At 43.3% G+C, this 25776-nt stretch overlaps 1 protein-coding gene across 1 annotated transcript in view; it reads left to right on the plus strand.

Moving 5' to 3' along the window:
• MYO16 (myosin XVI) overlaps positions 1 to 25776 on the plus strand; it is a 454918-nt gene that overhangs the window by 339537 nt on the left and 89605 nt on the right. Inside the window, exons 25-26 of the mRNA XM_029913187.1 lie at positions 3764 to 3844; positions 4095 to 4300. Coding sequence (XP_029769047.1) covers positions 3764 to 3844; positions 4095 to 4300 — 287 coding nt within the window. The remainder of the gene's footprint in view (positions 1 to 3763; positions 3845 to 4094; positions 4301 to 25776) is intronic.

Genomic DNA, 25776 nt, shown 5'->3' on the forward strand with positions numbered 1-25776 from the left:
GAAAGCTCATGCTCCTATACGTCTGTTAGTCTATAAGGTGCCACAGGACTCTTTGCTGCTATCCAGGGAGAGTATCAATTAGTTAAAGTATCCATTCATTAATTATTATTTAGAATAACTGGGCATAGGAGTTACCTGTCTCCTTACAAACAAAATGACCCCATTTTGAAAGCCATAACCACAACACCTTTCTTAAGTTTATCATGGGGGTGAGCATGGGGGGCTTAGAAAGCAGAAGAGGCCATGCAGGAGGAAGGAAGAGGTAATGCTCATAAGGTTTTATTAACTGGAGAGGGGTGATTTTCTCATGTGTTTGGGAAGGCTTTTGGCAGCTGTTTGAGACTTGTCTCATTACAGTAGGCAGTGGGAAGAGATGAGCTAGGAGGTGTCCATGTGTGGGGATGGATAGGGCTGGGAGATGTAATTCAGATAGCAATGGTTTGAAGTGCCCATGTCACTGACTGGTAGAAGGAAATAAGGGTGGGTTGTGGTTTGGGAGGGGAGGGGAGGAGAAGTAGTAGGAGGTGATATTTTTAGGTAGGTGATGTCTTTAGAGGTGGGTTAGTTGTGATTCCCATTCTTCTGCTGCTTCCCACTTCCTCTCTACTTTAAAGCTCATTTCAGCCTTAGCTCTTTCACGGGTTTAGCTAATTTCCTGTGTTTCTAAACACACCCACTCACCTGCCTATATCTGTGTGCTCACAGGCAAGATTTCCTCATTGATTTGGAGCATACTACCACAAAATGAGTTTGGGCACATCTGTGAAAGTCATGTGCTCCTTTGCAGCACTATCTGTGGTGGTGGTGGTGATGAGGGTAGTGCACCAGTCCAGTACACAATTGGATCTGAAATCAGGTCATAATTCTGGAATGCACAGTAGGTCATGGTAGACCTGATGTCTGGTCATCCTCCTCCCAGTGAGGCTACAAACAAATTATACTCCACACTAAAGGCTGTGAAACTCCTACAGGCTGTGTGGCCTCCTGGCACAGAAGAGACAAATAATGCCAAAATAGGAAGTTATTATTCATACTCTCACAACTCTCATGTGATCACATCAGCTCTTCTCCTTCTAGCCCCTTGGTAGCTTCCTGATGCAGACTTTTTTGGCCTTGCTCTACACACTGACCTTTCCCTTTCATGGATCAGCCTTACAGCAGCTTTTATAAACCAGAAGACTAAATATAAAGTATTTGACTAGCTAAAGCTTTTTTATCACTGTTGACTCTTCATTGTGACTTTTCTGGATTATTTTGCTTCATTTAACTGTTAGTCTGCAAATAGAATCATAGGAATACAGGCTGGAATGGACCTCAAGAGGTCATCAAGTCCAGGCCCCCTGCACTGAGGCAGGACCAAGTAAACCTAGGCCATTCATATGCAAGAAACCCCACGGTAGGCATATTTGGGATAAATACACCAATTACAAGATTGTTGGGATTTAAAACTTTAAAATATTGTGGAAGTAGAAACATATTGTAGGTTTCTCCTTCTAACAGTAATTATGGAGCTAGACACCCACACTTTCTCTTGTAGATCTGACAGAGGTACAAGATTTTCAAATATAAAACATTCTTGTCAAAGCCAAATTTGGTGTCTGTGAAGAGCTGAAAGGAGATTTAGAGTGTATATGGAGAATTAAGACATGATTTGATACAACCCTTATTTCTGAATCCAAAGCAGAAAATATTCAAGATTAGGATAGTTTTGATTAAACTCATCTTCTGTTCCTGCCTCCCTGTTCTCCAGTAGCCCTAACCCCAGAGGGAGGAAGCAAAGCTGTGGGTTTAACACAACAGACTGGGAGTTAAGCAACCAGAATTTTGTTCCTGGCTTTGCTACTGGATCAGTGAGTGAATTTGAGCTAGTCACTTAATTTGTGTGTGTGCCGCAGTTTCCCTTATCTGTAAAATTGAGATGACACCTGCATAAAATTAAGCTAATTACCCACATTTCTAAACCATTTTAGGATCTATGGATGAAAAACATTATAAAAGTGCTAAGTGTTGTTATTAAGAGATCAGGGCTCTACAGACCTCCAGTCTCTGTGCGAGGATGGAGATGAATTTTTTTTTCAAATCTTGTTCCACTCTGTGTGAGATTTAAAAGAGTAAACAGCAGCAGTGTCCAGCACGGTGATTAAGTTGTGGGGCAATGCAATTCTTCTATAAACGGGATTTGACCTGGATGTGATTAGATGACTATGTACACTTGCATTTTGAGACAAAGGGAGTTATGGGCCAAGAGGACGAGAAAAATGGAACTGAAAGAGGGTCAAAGGGTAAAAGATTGTCACAGATATGTATAAGTATCCATGGATGTGAATAGTATCTTAATTTCTATATTCTTGGTGAAATCTTAGGGAAAGTCTACAATTAAAATGCTTCAGCTGCGCTGCTGTAGCACGTCAGTGAAGATGCTACTATACTGACAGGAGAGCTTCTCCTATCAGCATAGTTAATCCACCTCCACAAGAAGCAGTAGCTATGTCAATGGGAGAAACCCTCCATAGCACTGTCTACATGGGGGGGTTAGGTCGACATAATTGTGTCATTCAGGGGTGTGGATTTTTCACAACCCAGAGCAACATATTCATACTGATGTAAGTTTGTAGTGTAGACCTGGCATTAGATCAGGGGTTCCCAAACTTGGTTCGCGGCTTGTTCAGGGTAAGCCCCTGGTGGGCCGTGAGACGCTTTGTTTACCTGAGCATCCGCAGGTACGGCCACTCTCAGCTCCCAGTGGCTGCGGTTCACTGTTCCCGGCCAATGGGAGCTGCGGGAAGTGGTGGCCCAGTCTTCGTCGCTTCCCACAGCTCCCATTGGCTGGGAACGGTGAACTGCAGCCACTGGGAGCTGCGAGCAGCCGTACCTGTGGACGCTCAGGTAAACAAAGCATCTCACGGCCCACCAGGGGCTTACCCTGAACAAGCTGTGAACCAAGTTTGGGAACCCCTACATTAGAAGCTAGTTGTCTGCCAGCCCTAATTTAGAAACCTCAGCAGAAGAAGCCAGCTTCTTGTGGCTCTTCTTAAGATAATTAATCTTTACAGTATTGTCTCAAAGATAGAAAGTGGACACCATTAAAAGGTTTTGTTTTCCTTGTTTACTAGTAGATATTACTGGTCCTGGTGGTACAGGAAATACCCGCTCATACTAATCATATTTTACATGATTTAAAAAAAAATGTTTTAACTACATTCACCTGTAACAGGAGAAAAAAGTAATTCAGTCATGAATATCGGGGCTTTTTCATTCATAATTTACCATTATCCCTGGGAATTGTTGAATCCCACAGCCATTCAAAACCCGTCTAGTGATGAAGGGGGTCTTTGCAGAAATAAGTATTATGATAGGCAATCTGTATGTTACGCTAAATCTACAAGCTCTGATGCCATAACAACATTTTTACTTTGCCTCATTCTGAGAAGGAATGATTTTACATATGCACACATACTTATTTTCAGTGTAACAGTAAATTTACATGCTGTCTTCAAATGGAATTTTGCACATACAATCGTACATGTCCACTTTTGAAATCAAAACTTTATTAATAGCCTTGGTTATGCAAATTTCTGTGGGCATCTAGCTATTCTCCTGGCTATTTTTGAAAATCTAGCCTCAAGTGATTTTTTGCTATATGACATGATTCAAACACAGCTTTATATTTGCCTCTATTAGTGAACTGCCTTACCAAGGAAAATTGTAATACTTGGCCTGTATTGGGATAACAATATTCTGTGTACACTTTTCTCACCCACAGTTGTTGAAAAAGAAAGGAACTTCCACATTTCTTCAGAGACTGGAACGAGGGGGCCCACTCACTATGGCCACACAGCTCAGGGTTAGTAAATGTTTGCTGGATAAAGATTTATAGAAGAGTTTTAAGCACAGAATGAAACTGTACAGATTACAAGGACAAGCAGAAGTATGATTTGCCTGAGTAACCAATTTGTGCATTCAGGTCAAGCCTTTTAAGAAAACGATGTGAAATGCATTTTTTTTAAAAGGTAGATATATCTTAGGTTATGCAACTCTTTCACTTCTGACAAATGACTGTTTGAGAATCTGTTGGGTTTTATTTCTCTCCACAGAAATCACTCTCAGATATTATTGGGAAGCTTCAGAACTGCACACCTCATTCTGTTCATTGTATCAAACCCAATAACTCTAAGCTGCCAGACTCTTTTGATAATTTTTACGTGTCTGCTCAGCTGCAGTATATTGGTGTCCTAGAGATGGTGAAAATCATACGGCATGGTTATCCAGTACGCCTCTCTTTCACTGACTTCTTGTCAAGGTAAATTCTTTTGAGTTTGATAAAAGCTTTTTATTACCTACAGCACAGTGCCTTCTGTCATATTGTGTAAGTGTTTACACTGTTATTTTGTTGATGAGCCTTTCAGATTTTCTTTAGAGAAAAATTACTTGAGCTGCCATAGAGCACAGTTCTTTAAATTGAAGGAATCATACACATGATGCATAAATAAATCTTATATAGGAACTATTTCTTGATTGATCAAATATGTAAATGATTGAACTTTAGTAGCATCAATATATAGCGTAAAACATTAGCATAGTATCTCCATGTAATTTTTGTTTTAAATTGGTTTAGAACAGGAAATGGTCACATCACTTTCATCATCATTTTCTAGTCTGTTATTGGGCTCTTGTGAGATCTAGTATTCATATCTCAAGTGCTGGTTTATTTTGGTGCTTAGTCTGGTGAGGGGTTACAAGTGTTTATATCGTAAATCCACATTTCACTGCTGCTACCAGGAAAAAAAAGGGAATATTTGAAAAGGTGTGGCAAAGGGGAGGAAAGCAGAAATGTACCACCACTTTTGGGGCCAAACCATCACTTTTCTTCCTCCCTTTTAATCACTGGTTTTTGTATATTTCTGTTTCTGTAACATTTTCATGAACTTCTTTTAATACTACAGCAAAATTAAACTGAATGTTGTCTGTTCAAAAGAAATATAAGAAAAGAAATTTGACATCTTTTCATATATTTAGGTGTATTATTTCTTACTCAGAGAAGGGAGTACACTTAAAATACTTATTTTGAAACGATTATTTTGATTACAGTAACCGCTAGTTTGATGATACTCTGCAAGCTCACCAAACAGGAGAAAAACAGCTCAACACTACTCTCCTGCAGAAAGGTGCTGCCTGCTGACCTCAGTGCTACCAACCTGCTGTGCGGGATGGGGGGCACTCAGGGGAGGGAGCCCCTACTCTCAGTTGAGTGCATGGAGTACATGTCACAGGACCATGCTTAATCCTCTTCGCATGCTTTGCTCTGTCACCATCTGGCCAATTGTATTTAGATTTTATTTTTTGGAAATTGGAGGAGGAACATAAGCCCCTTAGATCAGACCTTGGTCTTCATTTACCTTGCTAAAGTGTTGTGACGAAGTGGGAATGTTCTTAATGTTTTCTCTGAATACTGTGTGAGTGCCTGAGTTTCCCCTGTGCAGTTCTTAAGTATCTAGGTGGTGTGATAAGGGTGTGTGCTGGTTGCCGAGCCCTAAAGGGCCAGTCTGATGGTGTCTGCACAGAGAATGGCCGACGCCCTGTCTCCTGGCAACTGATGGCCTGGGCCCCTCCCCTGCAAAGGTGCCAACTGAAGGTGTTGGAGAACAAAAAGATCAGGTGGCCTCCTGGCCCGGGAAAGAGAGAGAGGCCAGAGGAGGGGCTGGAGGGGGTTTCAGTTTGGAGCTGGCTTGGGAAATGGAGGGGGGCCCAGATGGGGCTCTAGCCTTCCTGGCCCCAAGATGGACCTGATTTAGGGGTCCTGTTCTCTGTACCTACAAGCTCTGTTTTGGACTGTGTTCCTGTCGTCTAATAAACCTTCTGTTTTACTGGCTGGCTGAGAGTCATATCTGACTGTGGAATTGGGGTGCAGGGCCCACTGGCTTCCCCAGGAGCCCCACCTGTGCGGACTCGCTGTGGGAAGCGCACAGTGTGAGAAGGGGATGTTGAATGCTCCGAGGTCCAACCCAGGAAGGTCGAAGCTGTGTAAGCTTCTTGCCCTGGAGACAGTATGCTCACAAAGAGGAGACATGCTCCCCCAGAGTCCTGACTGGCTTCGTATGGAGTAGTTCCAGGGCATTGCCCGGTGACTCCGTGACAAGTGTCATGTGTATTTGTCATCATTTGCACTTGTACCAAATCACCATTGTAACATCCTCGGTATCCATGGGTAAGGCTGTGATTTAGTCATGGAGGCCATGGAAGTCACGGAATCCGTGACTTCCAAAGACCTCTGTGACTTCAGCCAGTGCCGTCTGGGAGCTGCAGGGTTCCCTGCCACCTGCGGAGGCAGGAAGCGGGGGGTACCCCTGCAGCTCCTGATCATTGTGGATGGCAGGGGGAGCCCCACAGCTCCCCACCACTGCTCCTGGCCATCACAGGTCACAGGGGGGATCGGCCGCTCCTAGCTGCTGCAGGCAGCAGGGGTGACCCAGCGGCAAGGGGAATCCCTGCTCCTCCCAGCTGCTGTTGGTGGCAGGGATAATCCCCACTGCTCCCAATCCCGTGGGCAGCAGGGAGGACTCAGTGGCAGGGGGAATCCCCACTGCTCCCAGCCACCACAGGCAGCAAGAGAGAACCCTGCCGCTCCTGGCCGCCGCGGAGGGTAGGGTGAATCCCCAGAGCTCCCGACCACAGCAGTGGCAGGGGGGATCCCTGCTGCTCCCGACCCTGCGGGCAGCAGGGGGAACCTGGTGGCACGGAGAATCACCACTGCTCCCGGCCACCGTGGGTGGCAAGAGGAACGCCTGCCGTTCTCGGCCACCACGGAGGGCAGGGGGAATCCCCAGAGCTCCCCACCATGGCAGGTGGTGGGGGGATCCTTGGAACTCCCAGCTGCTGCAGGTGGCAGGGGGGACCCTGGCAGCGGGGACCCTGGCAGCTCCCAGCCATAGCAGGAGGCAAGGAGGATCCCCAGTGCTCCGGGCCTCCACAGGAGGCATAGGGGAGCACCGCAGCTTGGAACAAGGTTGTAATGATTGGTAGATAGGCCTATAAGCAAACATTTTAACTGGACACTTCAAACTCAAGAAGATCTGTCATGCTCAGAGGCCCAAGGGATGAGAGATTAATGCATCCCCTACCTTCACTCTCAAAGAGTGAGTGCAGTGACTCATTGATTGGCTGAGTTGTAATGAATGGTAACAAATGCTGCTGAGTACACAACTACAAATTGAGGGGTTTTCTTTCCTCCAAGGCTGAATTTGCTATCTCTACAGTGTTCCCAGCCTTTGCCAGTCCAAAGAGCAAAGGATAATTGTAGTAGATCTCAAAGCACTTTACAAAAAAGGTAATTGAGGGCAGGATCCCGACTTGATGGTATATCACACTGCTGCTAGACCACTTGTTCAGTCCCATTTTAGGGGGGTTATTTTTATGTTTTATTTTTTGTATTAGTCTCTATTAATATAACCTGGGTGATATGGCCAGGATAAATAATTGGTTAAATGGTAAGTTTAAAAAGTGAATGCTTTTCTTAGGGCAAATAAATTGATTGATTGTTTGAAGTAGTGGCCTTTGTGGAAAAGGAATGGTGTAACAGGACAAATGGGTATCATATTAGCAAGAAGGTACTGTTCAATTTTTCTGGGCTGCATTTAGATTAATTTGTTTTATTGTTTATTAATTATGAATAAATATAAGTAGTCTCCAATGTATGTGATGAGTCGTTTTGTAATATTTTTTGGGGGGGAGGGGTCTGAAGAAAGGAAATTGTAAAGAAAAGGTTTCTGTATACAAGAAAGTTGCTTCCTGAGCAATGATACTTTAAACATTAGCTGTAATACTATTACTTTTTTGGCTTAATCACTTCTGGAATATAGAATTAAAAGTTAAGAGTTGCTCAATAAACTAGTCAATCACCAAGGATCACTGACCTAGACTGAAATCTTCTGGAAGTTCTGGTTAAGTGGAAGTAATGCCAGGTACTGTCAATGAATATGTAATAAATACTATAAATAGATACTATTAAATGCTGTTAAAACAGCACGGGTATAATTGTCAAATGATAAATATGATTACTGTGGGATTTGCCAACTCTTGCTGCAGTAGTTCTGCTGAACGTGCCTGCAGTGTTGGCTCAGTTTCTAAAGCTTATCAAGCAGCATACAGTAAAACAAAAGTGCCTACAATTATTTAAAACTTTTGAAAAATTATATCCACAGCTTCTGCTTTAACCGCTTAAGAATTTGCACATCTTGGGCACATCTCAAAAAAGATATACTGGCATTAGAAAAGGTTCAGAGAAGGGCAACTAAAATGATTAAGGGTTTGGAACAGGTCCCATATGAGGAGAGATTAAAGAGGCTAGGACTTTTCAGCTTGGAAAAGAGGAGACTAAGGGGGGATATGATAGAGGTATATAAAATCATGAGTGATGTGGAGAAAATGAAGAAGGAAAAGTTATTTACTTGTTCCCATAATATAAGAACTAGGGGCCACCAAATGAATTTAATGGGCAGCAGGTTTAAAACAAATGAAAGGAAGTTCTTCTACACACAGCGCACAGTCCACTTGTGGAACTCCTTGCCTGAGGAGGTTGTGAAGGCTAGGACTATAACAGGGTTTAAAAGAGAACTGGATAAATTCATGGCGGTTAAGTCCATTAATGTCTATTAGCCAGGCTGGGTAAGGAATGGTGTCCCTAGCCTCTGTTTGTCAGAGGGTGGTGATGGATGGCAGGAGAGAGATCACTTGATCATTACCTGTTAGGTTCACTCCCTCTGGGGCACCAGGCATTGGCCACTGTCAGTAAACAGGATACTGGGCTGGATGGACCTTTGGTCTGACTCAGTACGGCCATTCTTATGTTCTTAGATTTTGAAATCCTAGTCTCCCTTTTTATGCCTGCACTTTGCATACACAATCAATGTCATACAGACATCAAAGTAGCTGATTTGTAAGCAAAAATCTGATATGTGGAAGAAATCTATAATCTTTTCACTAATGTATTTTTCTGCTGGAAAGAAAAAAAATAGCAACAGAAATACAAAAGAGACTGTTCATACAGCCCTCCCAAACCATTGTACGTTCTAGTTTTTGCATTAGCAATCACAATGTACCATACAACCTACGGACAGACGATGTCCAACCAGACTTTCACTGGGAACTGGGTAACAGACTTGATGTTTGTTGGTGTCATATGCAACTGCAGAACATGCATAATATCCAAGAACCACTAGTGTAGAATCACAGGGACAAAAAGCTTTGAGGCACTGAAAGAGTCCAGTCATGTTAGCAGCACTTCCTAGGCCCTAACCTCTCTCTATCAATTAATGAAATGGAAGCTGGCTGAGCTTCATGTCATTCACCTTACTTGGTGCTCCAGGCAAACCTGTAAAAGCCATTTGGGGTATAAATGTTTTAAAATAGTGATAATGTTCAAGGACCCATCCAAAGTAATGAGCCAACCTTATGTTTCTTTCTCACTGAGGCAGAAGGATAGAGCTGTTAAAGTACGTTCAGGTAGGATGAGGCAGTAATGTGCTCCTGTTTTCTCGTTCATTACTTGAAACAAGTTTAATATGGCCCCATCTTTCTCAAATTATTTTCTAAAATGACATTTTGCATCTTGCAAACTAAGGCTAAAAGAGAACCTCCCTGCCCCAGGTACAAATTTTATGTGACACTTTTGTAGTCTAATACAACTCTAGAGGAGCGCCTCCTTGTGGGCATTTGCCAGGCTTTTTTACTGGACCCAAACTTTGAGTCCCATGTGTTCTTGATTTGCTGGGCCTGGGCAGAGTTTAGGTACTGTCTCTCTGGCCCTGGACCTCTACTCACACACTCCATGTCCAGACCCAATGTCTGACAGCCCTCTTGGCAGTAGGGACCTCACAGTCTAGGCCCTGAAACTAGTGACAGTTCCTTCAAGCCTTCCCAGCAGCTGCTGCATGATGAGACAGTTCCACTGAGACTGTAGAATCTATAGTTAACTGTTCCCCTCCACGGAACTCATGACAGCCTAGGCAAGTAAAGGAATTTTCAATCACACATCCACTTTGCTCACAGAGAAAAAAGAGATATGCAAATCTATCAAAGAACGCCAAGCACACAAACTGTAGAAATCATAGATATGTAGGACTGGAAGGGACCTTGATAGGTCATCTAGTCCAGTCCCTGCACTGAGGCAGGAATAAGTATTATCTAGACTACCCCTGAGAGATGTTTGTCTCACCTGTTCCTAAAGACCTCCAGTGACAGAGATTCCACAGCCACTCTAGGTAATTTCGTGCTTAATTACCCTGAGAGTTAGAAAGTTTTTCCTAATGTCTAACCTAAATCTCCATTGCTGCAATTTAAGTCCATTATTTCTAATCCTGTCCTCAGTGATTAAGGACAACAATTTATCACCCTCCTCTTTATAACAATGTTTTATGTGCTTGAAGACTGTTATCCTGTCCTCCCTCAGTCTTCTCATCTCCAGACAAAACAAACCCAGGTTTTTTTAATCTTTCCTCACTGGTCATGTTTTCTAGACCTTTAATCATTTTTGTTGCTGTCCTCTGGACTTTCTCCAATTTGTCCACATCTTTCCTAAAGTGTGGTGCCCAGAACTGAACACAATACTCCAGTTGACACCTTATCTGTTCTGAGTAGAGAGGAAGAATTACATCTTGTGTCTTGCTTACAACACTCCTACTAATATATCCCAGAATGACGTTTGTTCTTTTTGCAACAATATTACATTGTTGACTTATATTAGTTTGTAATCCACTATAACCCCTGTGGCGACGAAAAAGGAAGGAGACAGAAAGCCAGGTTGTGGTAGCCGAAAAGCCAAAAAGCCTCCCAGGCAATCTTTCCTGGGGTTTTTATTCTTTCTCCTTCCCTGCTTACAACACTTCTAAGTGGTTAAATTCTTGCGCATAGGAGGAGTGTACAGTGTACAACAACATAAGATAACAAACCCATATCTTGTGCACGTGAAAGCAAGCTGCGAGGGTGATGATCAAGTCAGACAATAAGTTTCCTAATCACAGACGCTGGGGTGAAGGCCACTCCTGCCTCGTAGTCACAGACACAGTGTGCCGCATCTGTGGGCTGACGATTCGGGAGCTATGCGTCCCTACAAACCCCCAGGTCCTTTTCTGTAGTATTCCTTCCTAGGCAGTCATTTCTAATTTTGTATTTGTGCAATTGCTTCCTAAGTGTAGTACTTTGCATTTGTCCTTCTTGAATTTAATCCTGCTTATTTCTTCAGTTTGTCAAGTTCATTTTGAATTCTAATCCCGTACAACAAAGTGCTTGCAACCCCTCCTAGCTTGGTATTATCCGCAAACTTTACAAGTATTCTCTGAATGCTATTATCCAAATCATGATATTGAATAGAACCAGATACAAGGCAGATCCCTGCGGGACCCCACTCAATATGCCCTTCCAGCCTGATGTGAGCCATTGATAACTACTCTCTGAGTATGGTTTTCCACACAGTTGTGCACCCACCTCGTAGGTTAGTCTAGGCTATATTTCCTCACTTTGTTTATGACAAGGTTCTGTGAGACAGTATCAAACACCTTACTGAAGTCAAGCTATATCACATTATTGCTTCCCCCCACCCCCATCCACAATGCTTGTTACCCCGTCAAAGAAGGATATTAGGTTGGTTTGATGTGAATTGTTCTTGACAAATCCATGTTGACTGCTACCTATCACATTATCTTCTAGCTGCGTACAAACTGATGGTTTGTTATTTGTTCCATTATCTTTCTGGGTGCCAAAGTTAAGAAATCCCTGCCTCTGTTTCTTCACTACTCCAAGAGTCCTTTGGGATTTGGTCAATGTCATTTCACAGTTCCAGGACTCAGTTCTCCTCTTCCTCCTACCCATTCTTGACTATTTCTGCTTCTGGTCTCTTTACTTAAAAATAGCCTGTGAGACAGGGTCTCTTTTATAAAATTGCAGTCCCCTTTTTCAAGACTACCCTCAGGTGATCTTAGTTGGGAAGAATTGGTTCTTCGAATAGTGTCCCTATGGGTGCTTCACTTCACATGTGCCATGTGCCTTTGATGGGAGGTCTTCATTAGCAGTGTCCGTTTAGCCCATGCATGCACTGCTGATATCCTCATGCCCCACACCGATGCTACATCAGGCTGCGTGGGTGAACGCCCTCAGTTCCTTCTCAACCACCTGGGCCTGAGGCGGAGATTAGTATGTCCACAGTGTACCTGGGCTTCTTGCTGACTTAGATCTAACTTAGTTCATTTTAGGTTAGCTAGTTAGTAGTGGTAGTTAGCTACTGGTTATTTGAGAGACTGTTTTATTTCTTTTGGGGAAATCCTCTCTGTCAGCAGCATGGCTGGTTCACCAGGGTTTAAATGTCACCAGAGTTTAAATGTGTAAGGAAGCTATCCTAGTCAGTGACGGACACCCTATGTGCATTTGCTGCCCAGGAAGTTGCATGTCTCACAGAAGTGTAACTTCTAATTAGCCCTCAAATCCAGGGCACAGAAGAACTGGGAAATCAAGCTACAACTGTTAATGAATGGTTAGGTAGCAGTTCTGCAGAAAAGGACCTAGGGGTCACAGTGAACGAGAAGCTGGATATGAGTCAACAGTGTGCTCTTGTTGCCAAGAAGGCTAATGGCATTTTGGGCTGTATAAGTAGGGGCATTGCCAGCAGATCGAGGGACGTGATCATTCCCGTTTATGCGACATTGGTGAGGCCTCATCTGGAGTACTGTGTCCAGTTTTGGGCCCCACACTACAAGAAGGATGTGGAAATATTGGAAAGAGTCCAGCGGAGGGCAACAAAAATGATTAGGGGTCTGGAGCACATGACTTATGAGGAGAGGCTGAGGGAACTGGTATTGTTTAGTCTCCAGAAGAGACGAATGAGGGGGGATTTGATAGCTGCTTTCAACTACCTGAGGGCGGGTTCCAAAGAGGATGGAGCTCAGCTGTTCTCAGTGGTGGCAATTGACAGAACAAGGAGCAATGGTCTCAAGTTGCAGTGGGGGAGGTCTAGGTTGGATATTAGGAAACACTATTTCACTAGGAGGGTGGTGAAGCACTGGAATGCTTTACCTAGGGAGGTGGTGGAATCTCCTTCCTTGGAGGTTTTTAAGGCCCGGGTTGACAAAGCCCTGGCTGGGATGATTTAGTTGGGAATTGGTCCTGCTTTGAGCAGGGGGTTGGACTAGATGACCTCCTGAGGTCCCTTCCAACCCTGATATTCTATGATTCTATGATGGAGCGCTCCCTTCACCCTGCTTCAGAGTCAGGTCAGAAGAACCCCCTTGTATATCCATCTCCAAGGTTCTCCATCACCTCTTCAACCTCGGCAGAACATTCTCCTACAAAGGAGGCTTCCTCTAAAGGGAAAGACTTCCTTAGAGACTTCCTCTAAAGATCCTACAGAGACTTTCTCCTCGAGGCTCAGTACTGTAGAGGCAAAGGGCTCCTCTGGTACCAATAAGTCATGAAAATCCCATAGTTTTTCTAAGAGTAAGCATAGCACTGAGAAGACTCCAGTACCATCTTGCGGAGATGGTATGAGCAAACATAAAAGATCAGTACTGTTGGACTTAACCGTTTTTCCAGTACCCCACTGAGCTCTTTCGTACTGTGTAAGACTAGCCTTCATCTATATCAGTACTGTCTGGGAAGCACTCAAAATCCTCAGTACTGTCCTGCAGGGACAAACGTTCTGGGCCACCAGTACCGCGACTCAACTCCATTCAGTACTGCAAGACTTTAGGTATCTAAAGAACTTATTGGTAACTGCTGAACCACAGTCTCCATTGCTTGCAGGTACCAACTCTCTCAGTAATGAGAACCACTCAGTCTCCGGACACTTATAGATTCCTGGTACTGTCACCTCCCCTTTCGGTTGGAACTCCCCCATGAGAGGCAAAAAGAGGATGGTGATGGAGACCTACCTTTAGTATTATCAATATCTGTCCAGTATTCTTCTGTGTACCCTTGCAGAAACCCCCTTCCTCAAAGAGACATGGAATATGTATGGGAACCTCATCAGTCTTGGTGGGAGCAAACCTGGATGCCTTCCCCTCCCCCATATGGTCCTCAATGGCCATATTGGGATCCATGGGCAGCGTATTGCTGACAGTTCTCCAGGGCCCCGCCCTTCTCTCATTGGGATGACAGGGACATTCAAGTTTCTTCTCTTCAGCAACAGGAGGAAATGTTCAAGGATCAGGAGGCTAGGGCAGACAAAGAATATACCCCTCAAACAACAATCTTGTCCTTATCACCTGATGAGGTGGTAATGCCTCCTCCTCCATCTATGGCTGGTGATTTTTGGCAGTTTCAAGACCTCATTAAATGGTCTCTTGAGGAGATTAAAGAATCTCAACATAAACTGTTGGATATTCTTCACTCTGTGACACCCTCCAGAGTTGCCCTTCCTATCAGTGAGGCTCTGCTGGAACCTGCGAAAACCATTTGGCAAACCCTGGCTACAGTAACATCTACAAGTAAGAGAGCTGATAAAAAATATTATCTTCCCACCAAGGACTCGGAGTCCCTCTTTTCTCACCCTATTTTCTCACCCAAACAATAGTGGTATGAGTCCACCATGTATGCCAGAGACTAGAAGGGACGTTCTGGGGAGAAACCCTTACTTATCGGTCGCTCTACAATTCCTCATTGCAAATTACCTGGTGCTGATGGCCAAATAAAACTTTACAAATTGTGCAGAATATGTTTCCTTTATTCAGCACTTTCCTCCACAACAAATGGAACAATTTCAGGCTCCCACTACTGAGGGGCAGTTCCTGGCCAGAATATCTCTTCTGGCAGCTCTCAATGCTGCACATATCTGCACAGTATCAGAGGGGTAGCCGTGTTAGTCTGGATCTGTAAAAAGCAACAGAGAGTCCTGTGGCACCTTTAAGACTAACAGATGAATTCACCCACGAAAGCTTATGCTCCAATACATCTGTTAGTCTTAAAGGTGCCACAGGACTCTCTGTTGCTTTTGATATCTGCACAGGGCATCCCGGTTTTCCAGAATACGGTAGACGATCGCCTGTTGGATGGACTGAAGTTGTTTGCAGAGAATACCATGAGGCTTGCACTTTTGTGACAGAACATGTGAGATTATGCCTTCTCTGGTTCTAGGGGTGGTTCAGATCAGGTTACTCGCCAAACAGGCATGACCTAGACAAACAGGTGTCAGTTCCTTAACAGGGAAAACACTCTCTCTAGACTGTTGGAAGGCTCATCACAATGTAAGAGAGGGTGTTCCCTTCCTCCAACCAACACCTATGATAACTGTTGTGAGGCAAACTTGCAGCCAGCCCAGTGCTGCTCACTTAGCTGCGATGACCGCTACTGACCGACTCCAGCCCTTCATCCATCTCCTGACCCCCAGACCCTCGGACCGACTCCAACCTGGCTCCAACCCTTGGCCTGCATCTGGACTCCAACTACAATATTGATTTGGTTTATCTACATGTTTGGATAATCCTGCTTCAACTTTGGCCCGCATCTGGACTCTGATAATGACACTTATGGGCTTGCCTATGAATTCTGACTTGGTTCTGACCCAAGGTCTGTTCCCAGACCCCAGTTTCAGCACAGCCTCCAGCCTGTTCCTGACCCTCTGTCTGACTTCGACCACTTCTCCAACCACTAGGCCTGACTGCCTGGAACCAGAGCCTAACAATTATACCCATGGATGAATCTTTGTTAGGATGGAGGGTGCATCTCGGTTCTCTCATGGTACAGGGCAGGTGGTCACCCCAAGAAACCATCCTCCATATGAACCTGTTGGAGCGTAGAGAGGTCAGAAATGCCTGTCTCCATTTTCTGCCTTTCATCAGACACAGGTTTATCAAAGTCATGAGAGACAACGTGCCCTGCATATTCTATATCAGTTGCAGGGGAGGAGCAAGAACCCTCTCCCTCTGAGCTGAAGCAATTATAGTATGGAACTAGTGCATAAAACATTGCATAGGAATCTCAGCAATGTATCTCCCGGGCAGGTAAAATGTCACAGACAATGCTCTCAGCAGGTGTTTTTCCCAAGACTACAAACGGGAGTTGGATTCCCATGTTCTTCTCAGCATATTTCAGACTTGGGGGTTTCCGGAAATGGATGAAGTGGACCCCAGCTATGAACAAAAAGGCCATGTATTCTGTTCAAGGGGGGATCTAGGTCACAATTCCTCGGGGAATGCCTTCCTCCACACTTGGATGAAGATGCTGTTTTATGTGTTTTCCCCCAGCACCTTTCATTCTCAGAATGGTACACAAAATCAGAGAGGAGGATAAGTCCAGAGTTATCCTAATAGCCCCGACATGTTCGAGGCAGATGTGGTTTCCTTACCTGCTTCACCTAGCTCTTTGTCCAGCGATGAATCTTCCAATCACTCCTCAGCTCCTCTCCCAGAATGATAGTCATCCCAATCTGAGCATTCTCTATCTCAAGGTGTGGCTTCTTGATGGTTCATGGGGTTAGAGTCAACCTATTCTGCAAAGGTACAACAGATATTACTAAATAGTAGGAAAGATTCTACCAGAAATACCTTCAAAAGTGGAGATGATTTAGTCACTGGTTGGAGCTTCAGAAAGCTGTTTATTAAAAAAAAAAAACCATTCAAGAGAAGTTAACATTTTGATTATTTCATTCTTAAGGACAATTTAAAAAGATGACAAAACTAATCAGTTCTTACTGCAAATATTGTGATGAGGATAAAATGTCACAATAATAGTTTCTTGTGATAATCATGGCAATAGGTAGAGGGGAATACATACAATGACTATTTTAATTACAGTGTGATGTTTTTAATCTGACTGCAATTTTGAAATTCCCGGAGAAGTCATACTTCACTGAACTTAAAATCTGCAGTTCTGTTCAGGTTCATCTACAGCCCTCATCGCTGTGGAATCTGATCACCTTCCAGAAGAGCAGTCAGGGATCTGACTGTTAATCTCTCACAAACAGTTCTTTCTTTTTTCCTCTCTCCTTTTCCTCAGAAGGAAATTATGAGAGTATTTTTAAAAATATATATTGAGAGTATTTTTTAAAATATATATTGAGAGTGCAAAAAGTGGAGAAGCTAGCTTTGTGTTAGCAGGAAATGTTGATCTAAATATACCCCAAACCTTCTATGAAGAAAGGAAACTGCAGAACAGTCTGCAGACACTAATGAACAGGTTAGGCAGGACATTAGTAAGAATTATGTAGTAAGTACACTTACAAAGTAACAGGTGATCAGATTGGCTGGCCTATTTTAGCCCTAATGTATAACACTAAAAAATAACTCTGCTCATAGACTAGTGCCTTGATGTATACTAAGACTCCATTAATCTTTATGAGAGAAACTGGTGTAAATTGGAATTGCTCCATTCAAGAAAATGAAGCAACACAAAGTTACATCAACTCTAGATTTGGCCTATCATGTAATATGGTGTCACAGATTTAGAAACTGAATTGGTGGTTCTCATTAGTGTTGATATTAGAATAATTTTTGTTTGACAAAATAAAATAAGCATTCTGCTCTTGAAATATAGCTTTCATGTACATTTTTCATGAGATCAGTGTTGAGTCAGCAGAAAAGATAGAGCAAGTCAAAAATGTTGACACAGTAATTTTGAGGACACTGCAAATACAAATTAGAAATGTGACAAAGACAAATTTACCTCGACTCTGGATGCCATGTGCAAAGCTAAATCTGAGCAAGTCTGGAAGTGAGAGTATTTCTTTGTAAGTAGACAAGGAAGTTTCAGGAAGCACCAAACTCTACCAAAATGTCTTCCTTAGTGAAAGGGGAAAACAATTTAGAGTTGGGAGGTCTCTCAGAGAAGGTGCATATTGTCAATGTATATCATGGGCTCATCGGGTACCAATGTACATTAAAGAGAAAAAAAATCTCATACAGAGCAAACTGAGAAATAGAATTGAAATAGAAACTGAGAATACTCAGTTTTTCTGGGGTGAAAATCTCTAGCACCTGGGACAGATCCAATGGAAGGCTTTATTTATTTGATTTTGGCCAATGGAGCACTGCCAAGAGGCAGTAGCAGAGGTTGGTTTCTGGCCCTGTAACTCCTGTGAGCACATTTAAAAAGTCAGTTAAATGTACAATACTTCTTAGATTAAAACAACCTCAGGATCTGGTTTTTATCCTCTGTGAAGGCCTTTAATTTAGCTGTCTCCCACATTCTCTCTTACTCCTCTATAACCCCCCAAATTAAATAAATATAGTAACTAGGTATATGCAACCCAAATAAATATTTTCCCAATATGGGCTCTTATTTTGTCTGCTTTGGTTTCATTATAAATATTTTTCACATCCCCAATTACAATGCTTTCGGGGAAGGAAGGAGTTGATGTGTGATGGGGGAGGTTCACATGTGTAAATAGTGTAATCAGAAGACTATCATGTCATCAGATTACAGTAAGGCTATGTCTATACTACAGAGTTAAATCGATTTAAATTATGTCGATGTACAGCCACCGGTGTAATTAAACCACTGTTGCATGTCCACACTATGCTCCTTGTAGCTATCCCACTGTGCAGCTGGCTGCAGGGTGTTTTGGGAAGGGTTTGCAGTGCCTCATGGGGGGCAGGTTCAACATCACATGATACATGTTTCTCAATCCCATCATGCCATGGGCATCCTATTAGGTTTCCAGCCGCTTTTCAACTGCCCTGGTAACCTGTGCTCTAGAGGTTTTTCTCCTTTTAAATACAATCTCTCTGAAAACTTTAAAAAGTTAATTCCAGTTACAGAGTTATTAAGTGCCAACCCTGGTATCTCTGGACTGACATCCTGGCCCAATTCCCATATATCCACTAGAAATTGACTTTTCCATCTCTCAGGGTTAACCAAATATTTATTAAAGGAATAAATAACTTTTTGTTATCCTGCTCTATCCTTATAATTTCCACGCATTTTGTGCATGCATGAATTTTAAAATTCAGGCTGTTTCCAAACAGGAGGACACAGCACCAAGATAGCATGGTAATAGGTGCCGTATGAATACCTAGATTAGAAAGATAGATTTAAATTAGATTAGTTTACTAGGACAAATGAATCAAAAGTTCTTGACTCATATCCCAAAAAGCTGCCCAAATTCTGTCAGAAACTAGCAACTAACAAAGTTAAAAGATTTCAGCCCCCCTATGTTTCTACCAAGATAATATGATTCTTAACTACCTCGTAATTTGTGGGTAGCACATAATGACAAAGACAAATGCACAGAAAATTATATATGGTAGTAAGAAGCTTCGTTAAATGTCTAACATAGGAATAAACCTGTTAAAAGAAAGTATTATCAGCCACTACTAACTCTACAAATCTGTACACATTAAAATGCTTCTAAGCAAATTCCTATTAAACGAATAAACCTCTTAAATTAATAAAACCACAGGCCAGCTAAGAGAAAAAACATTTTAAAGAAATAAATCCATTGTACACTAGTTTATGCAATGCAAATATGTAAGACAACAGAATTACCTGGTTAAGGAGCAAATTTTGACAAGAATAGACTAATTTACTTAAATAACGTAGCTTTAAAAGAACAATTGTTCAGTCATTGATTAAGTCAGTATATCTGTATTTCCCCATGACCAGAACAAAATACGCTGGTTTACTCCCAGCTTGACTGCTAGTACTTTCCCAACATGTGACTTGATACTACATACATATAACTGCAACCCTTTCCAAGGCCATTCCACCTCTCAGTCTCTCCTCCTCTTTCATGCCTCCCTGGTACCGCAAATGCTAGGCTTTTCTTTCCTGTCCCCTTAGCACAAACAGATGTTTGCTCTCTCCTACACCACCTTCTGAAGATTCTGACATCCTGATAGCCTCCACCAGAAGAAGCAGATACTAGCGGAGGCTGTCTAGGGCCCGATTCCCAGTCTGACTGAATGATGTGAGTGAGATAGGTGCTGTTAGTGACAATTGAAAGGGAATATAGAAACCTGATACACATTTGAATGTGCGGGTTCCATTTACTTATAGGGACCGGACTAGGCCTTACTCTGCTGTGTCTTACACCAGTTTAACTCCATCAATTTCAGCTGAATTACTCCTGTCATACACCAATGTAAACAAGCGCAGAATCTGGCTCATTGTTTCTACAGAGGTCTCAGGCAATGCCCCATGGAAAATACTGGGTGTGTACAGACTGCATAAGCTATAAATACTGTTCTAGCTTTCACAGGTAGAGAAATCTTAGTGAAGCTGGAATTTCAAGCATCCTTATCATGGAGGATAGGTCCATCAATGGCTATTAGCCATGATGGGCAGGGATGGTGTCCCTAGCCTTAGTTTGCCAGAAGCTGGGAATGGGTGACAGGAGATGGATCACTTGATGATTACCTGTTCTGTTCATTCCCTCTGGGGCACCTGGCATTGGCCACTGTCAGAAGACAGGATACTGGGCTAGATGGACCTTTGGTCTGACCCACTAGGGCCGTTCTTATGTTCTTACAAACCCTCCCTCCAATGTTATTGAAGTGCACAAAGAGAAGCCCCCTCTGGAGAGAGCTACAGATAGACTTCAAGAGGAGCTTTCTTTGCTCTCAGTGTCTCAGAAGGGCTTAAAAAGGATCTCCTCATTGCCCAGAACTCCTTGCTACCTGAGTCACCAGTTGCATTGGAGAGATTATCTGCATTTCTGTGCTTATGGGCCAGTCAGCCTTGCAGCACTGGAGGCTGAGATAAGAACCATTAGAGCAAAAGAGACCTAGCAGTGGAGAACAATAAAAGCAGAGAAGAAAAGGGAACTCAACCTTGACTGAACACAAGGCTCAATCCTAAGAAACAATATTTTCTGTCAAGGTCAAGGCCTCCCTCCCTCTCAGTGCTTTTGCTTTCTGCTTTTGATACACACACAATTCTAAGTAGTGCCTGCCTCAGCCTGCCAAATTGACTAGGCAGTGCTTACCCTGACAGCTAATGAGCTGCTACTAGTGTGGGTGAGGCTGCACCAGGCCTGTCCTGGCTGGGGAAATGTACATGGATGGTCAGAAAAGAGCTGATCAGAGGGACAGATAAGTATCAGGATGGCATAGTGTCTGCTCAGATCAAGCCCTGATTCTTCTGTGGCACGGTATAATAAATAACAACTGATAAAGGGCCAGATTATGGTCCACTTACTCACATGGAGTAGTATCTATCTCCTCAAGTAGTCCAATTGAAACCAGCGTTTTCACTCACTGAGTGAGGTGCTATTCAACAAGAGTCAGAGCTGCAGATTCTGGTCCTAAGTCAGGCCTGTCTTTTACCCATTGTGTGTTGTTATGAGGCAGCATACAGTAATGAAGGAGAGGATTCCATGCACAGGTTAGAATGAATACACGATGTGTGTTTCTAGGTTCCTTGCCTTCTTGAGAAATATAATTGTGGAGCAGAGAATACTGTGATAAGCCTCTTTACACACCACTTCACATCAGCTCCATGCTATACAATATCAAGTCTAGTGGACTGACAGGAATCCTAAATTTGCTCTACAATCTGTGTATTCCGTGTAGCAATGCAGCATTCTGCTGCTTCTTCACTGATATGTCTCCTGTGTGGGGTGTGCACATGCACCAGCGAGGGTAAACTAAAGGAAAGATCCATCTATCTGTGGTTAAATCTCAATGTTTACAGAGCTACAAGTGAGTTCTTATGGAATAGGGCTGGTTGCAGGGTGGATTGATTTAAATAAAAGTGATTAAAATCAGGTTTAAATCCCCAAGTGGAAAGGCTAGATTTAAATCATGGATTTTAATCAACTTTTCCATTTGTACTTCAGTTATTTTCTAAAGAAAGGTGTATTCTTACAGGTGATATAACCATTAAAACACTTTGATTTACAACTAAATAGAGCCTTTATCCTAGACTTGGTACTTTTTTTTCTACCTGGAAGGGTACACTATAATGATATCATTTATTTAAACCATTAATATTTTCAGATTCTTATTAATTGCACATTTTAGTATGTTAGAAAATGCTCTATGATATTGTTTATTTACTAGATAATTAACTTGTTGCTCATGATTTGTGTCAAGCTGCATTAGGATGGTAACTGGAATTTAATTAAACACACAAAACAGCATAAAAACATTATTTTTATTAAACAAAACCATCTTAAATGTTCTGGATACATAAACTTCTCTTATCAAAACATATTTACAACTAAATGACTTATTAAATGGAGGGATTAACTTTAGTCAGTGAATTAATTGATTATTTCAGGTCAGCCTCAGAAAATTTTCAAATATGCCTAAGTGAAAGCAACTTGAGCGTAAATTCCTACTTGTCTAAGTCTCTTGAAAATGCGACAGTCTCCTAAGTTACTTAGGCTGTCAAACTTTTAAAATTAGTAGATCTCATCCCCTCCCTCATCATTTTTATTGATAGAATGGAAAAGACAAGTTTCCTGCTTTTTCAACTTCCAATCGATTTCTCAAAACTGAAGGAATTAGTCCAAATGAAGAAAATGTTCTTCCTGTACCTGCAGAAGACGCTACTGCTGTGAAAAGTTAGTTTTGCACTTCAACAAACACTGACTCCAGGTGCTTAGCTAGTGACTTCCACCAGTTCAGTGGTGTGGCTTTCTTTAAAACATCAGCAGCAAACATGTACTGCTTCACCTCCAGCCCTGAAATTTGTTATGGTTGGCATGACTGATGAGAAATTATTAGATGCCCATGTCATAGCAGCATTTTTCTTCATCAGCTAGGCATCTATCCTGGTACTTTGGGTTGAGAATATTGGCAAGAAAATGAGGTGGAGTAAGTACTTGATCCATCCACTTCTTTACTGCCTGCATTGTAACTTTGTTGTTGGGTATTTCTTTCTTTAGTTCCTCTTGAAGTTCTTTCCAAATTTCAACAGCATCAGCAATTCAGCAGCAATCTTAATGCAGTTTGTCCAAGTATATGGAAATAAGTTTGTCCAAGGATATGGAAATAGGCTTCTGTATATTCAGTATATCTTCTACACTTCTACACTTCTCATTAGTCCGATGTTGACCACTTTGGCTGTGATAGTTCCATCTATTTTGTCACAAATTGTCATCAAACTAGGCCAGTTCTTAATAAATAGCTCAAGGCAGCAGTTACACCCAATGATTTGTCTCCAGCGACAGCCTCATCTAGTGGGTACAGTTCTGGGTGGCAAATCCACCTAGTTGGTACAGCTTCTCACAGCAACTATGCCTAACAGGCACAGTTCATAGGTGGCAGCTCTGTCTAACGTGTACAGATCTTGGCAGCAACTCCACCTTGTGGGTGCAGTTCATGGGTGGGGTAGGGAAACCTAGGCCCTCCCACTCCGCCGGGTTCCAACCCAAAGCCCTGGGAGGCTGGTTTGACTTTGTCCACCTGGTGGTGCCTTGCGTCAGCCTCAAGTCCGCTTCTCTGAGTAACTTCCTAACTCCTTCTGCATCCCAGCTGGCTGCCGTCTGTCCCTGGAGAGTGCTGCCTTCTGGGCTTCCCACTCTGGTCCCAGACTCTGGGTGCTGCAGCTCCCCTGTTCCCGGCCTGGGTGTGGGCTCGGCTCACATCCTTCCCTGGAGCTCCCAGAGCACATCCTTCTTCCTGGCATGCTAGCCCCTAGACCTGATTGAGGTGTCTGGCTGCCTTTCAAACCCTGCCTCCAACCTAAGTATGCTCAGCACTGGAGGAGGGGTGGGGCCTTCTTAGCCCAGAGTTGCTCCTTAACCCCCTCCTGTCCAGTGAGGGGTTTATACACCCTGTCACACCAGGTTACCCACACCCCTGTCCTGATCGGGGAGGATTAATTTGTTCTCTTCAGTAAAACTGAAGCAACGGAAGTATTTTGCAATTTCAAGAGTTTCCTTTATTCCTGGAATTGTACTTAAGTCTTTGGATAAAAGGTACATCACGTGAGCACTGTATCCATATGTTATAAGTTTCAGTTCCCTTCATTATCTTCTTCTACATTTCTTCTCATCCTGGCTACATGTGCAGCATTTTGACAAAGCTATGCATTTGACACTTGAATTTTTGTTCACAGTTTATTATAGCTTTTCCTGCTATTTCTTTTAAGTATTCTTAAAAGTATAAGTATACGTTTAAGTATTCTCAAAGCTCCAGTATGAAACTGGAGAAAAGCCTGTTGAGAGTCTTTGGGTTAAGTTTAGAGGCGAGAGCAACAAGGGTGATGTCGTGGTGGGGGTGCACTATAGACCAGTGGTTCTCAAACTAGGGCCGCCACTTGTTCAGGGAAAGCCCCTGGCGGCCTGGGCCAGTTTGTTTACCTGCCGCGTCCACAGGTTCAACCGATCGCGGCTCCCACTGGCCGCAGTTTGCTGCTCCAGGCCAATGGGGGCTGCAGGAAGCGGCACGGGCCAAGGGACATGCTGGCCACCCTTCCTGCAGCCCCCATTGGCCTGGAGCGGTGAACTGCGGCCAGTGGGAGCCATGATCGGCCGAACCTGCAGACGCTGCAGGTAAACAAACCAGCCCGGCCCGGCTCGCCAGGGCCTTTCCCGGAACAAGCAGCAGCCCTAGTTTGAGAACCACTGCTATAGACCACCAGATCAGAAGGATGAGGTAGACGAGGCTTTCTTTGGACAACTAACTGAAGTTTCCAGATCACAAGCCCTGGTTCTAATGGGGACTTCAGTCACCCTGACATCTGCTGGGAGAGCAATACAGCAATGCACAGACAATCTAGGAAGTTTTTGGAGAGTGTTGTTGACAACTTCCTGGTACAAGTGCTACAGGAACCAACTAGGGGTCATGCTCCTCTTGACCTACTGCTTACAAACAGGGAAGAATTGGTAGGGGAAGTAGAAGTGGGTGGCAACCTAGGCAGCAGTGACCATGAGATTGACCATGAGGTTGAGTTCAGGATCCTGACAAAAGGAAGAAAGGACTTCAGAAAAGCAGACTTTGACTCCCTTAGAGAACTGATAGGCAGGATCCCCTGGGAGGTTAATATGAGGGGGAAAGATGTCCAGGAGAGCTGGCTGTATTTTAAAGAAGCCTTATTGAGGGCGCAAGAACAAACCATCTGGATGTGCAGAAAGCATAGCAAATATGGCAGGCGACCAGCTTGGCTTAACAGTGAAATCTTTGGTGAGCTTAAACTCAAAAAGGAAGCTTACAAGAAGTGGAAATTTGGACAGATGACTATAGAGGAGTGTAAAAATATTGCTCGAGCATGCAGGGGTGTAACTAGGAAGGCAAAGGCACAATTGGAATTGCAGCTAGCAAGGGATGTGAAGGGAAACAAGAAGGGTTTCTACAGGTATGTTAGCAATAAGAAGGTCAGGGAAAGTGTGGGACCCTTACTGAATGGGGGAGGCAACCTAGTGACAGATGATGTGGAAAAAGCTGAAGTAGTCAATGCTTTTTTTGCCTCAGTCTTCACAGACAAGGTCGGCTCCCAGACTGCTGCACTGGGCAACACAGTATAGGGAGGAGCTGAGCAACTCACAGTGGTGAAGGAACAGGTTAAGGACTATTTAAAAAATCTGGACATGCACAAGTCCATGGGTCCAGATCTAATGCATCCAAGGGTGCTGAGGGACTTGGCTGATGTGATTGCAGAGCCGTTGGCCATTATCTTTGAAAATTTGTGGCGATTGGGGGAGGTCCTGGATGATTGGAAAAAGGCAAATATAGTGCCCGTATTTAAAAAAGGGAAGAAAGAAACCCAGGGAACTACAGACCGGTCAGCCTCACTTCAGACCCTGACAAAATCATGGAGCAGGTCCTCAAGGAATCTATTTTCATTGAATCATAGACTATCAGGGTTAGAAGGGACCTCAGGAGGTCATCTAGTCCAACCCCCTACTCAAAGCAG

The sequence above is a fragment of the Terrapene carolina genome, unplaced genomic scaffold (assembly GCF_002925995.2).
Source record: "Terrapene carolina triunguis isolate 2854851 unplaced genomic scaffold, T_m_triunguis-2.0 Scaffold21, whole genome shotgun sequence".
NCBI lineage: Eukaryota > Metazoa > Chordata > Testudines > Emydidae > Terrapene > Terrapene triunguis.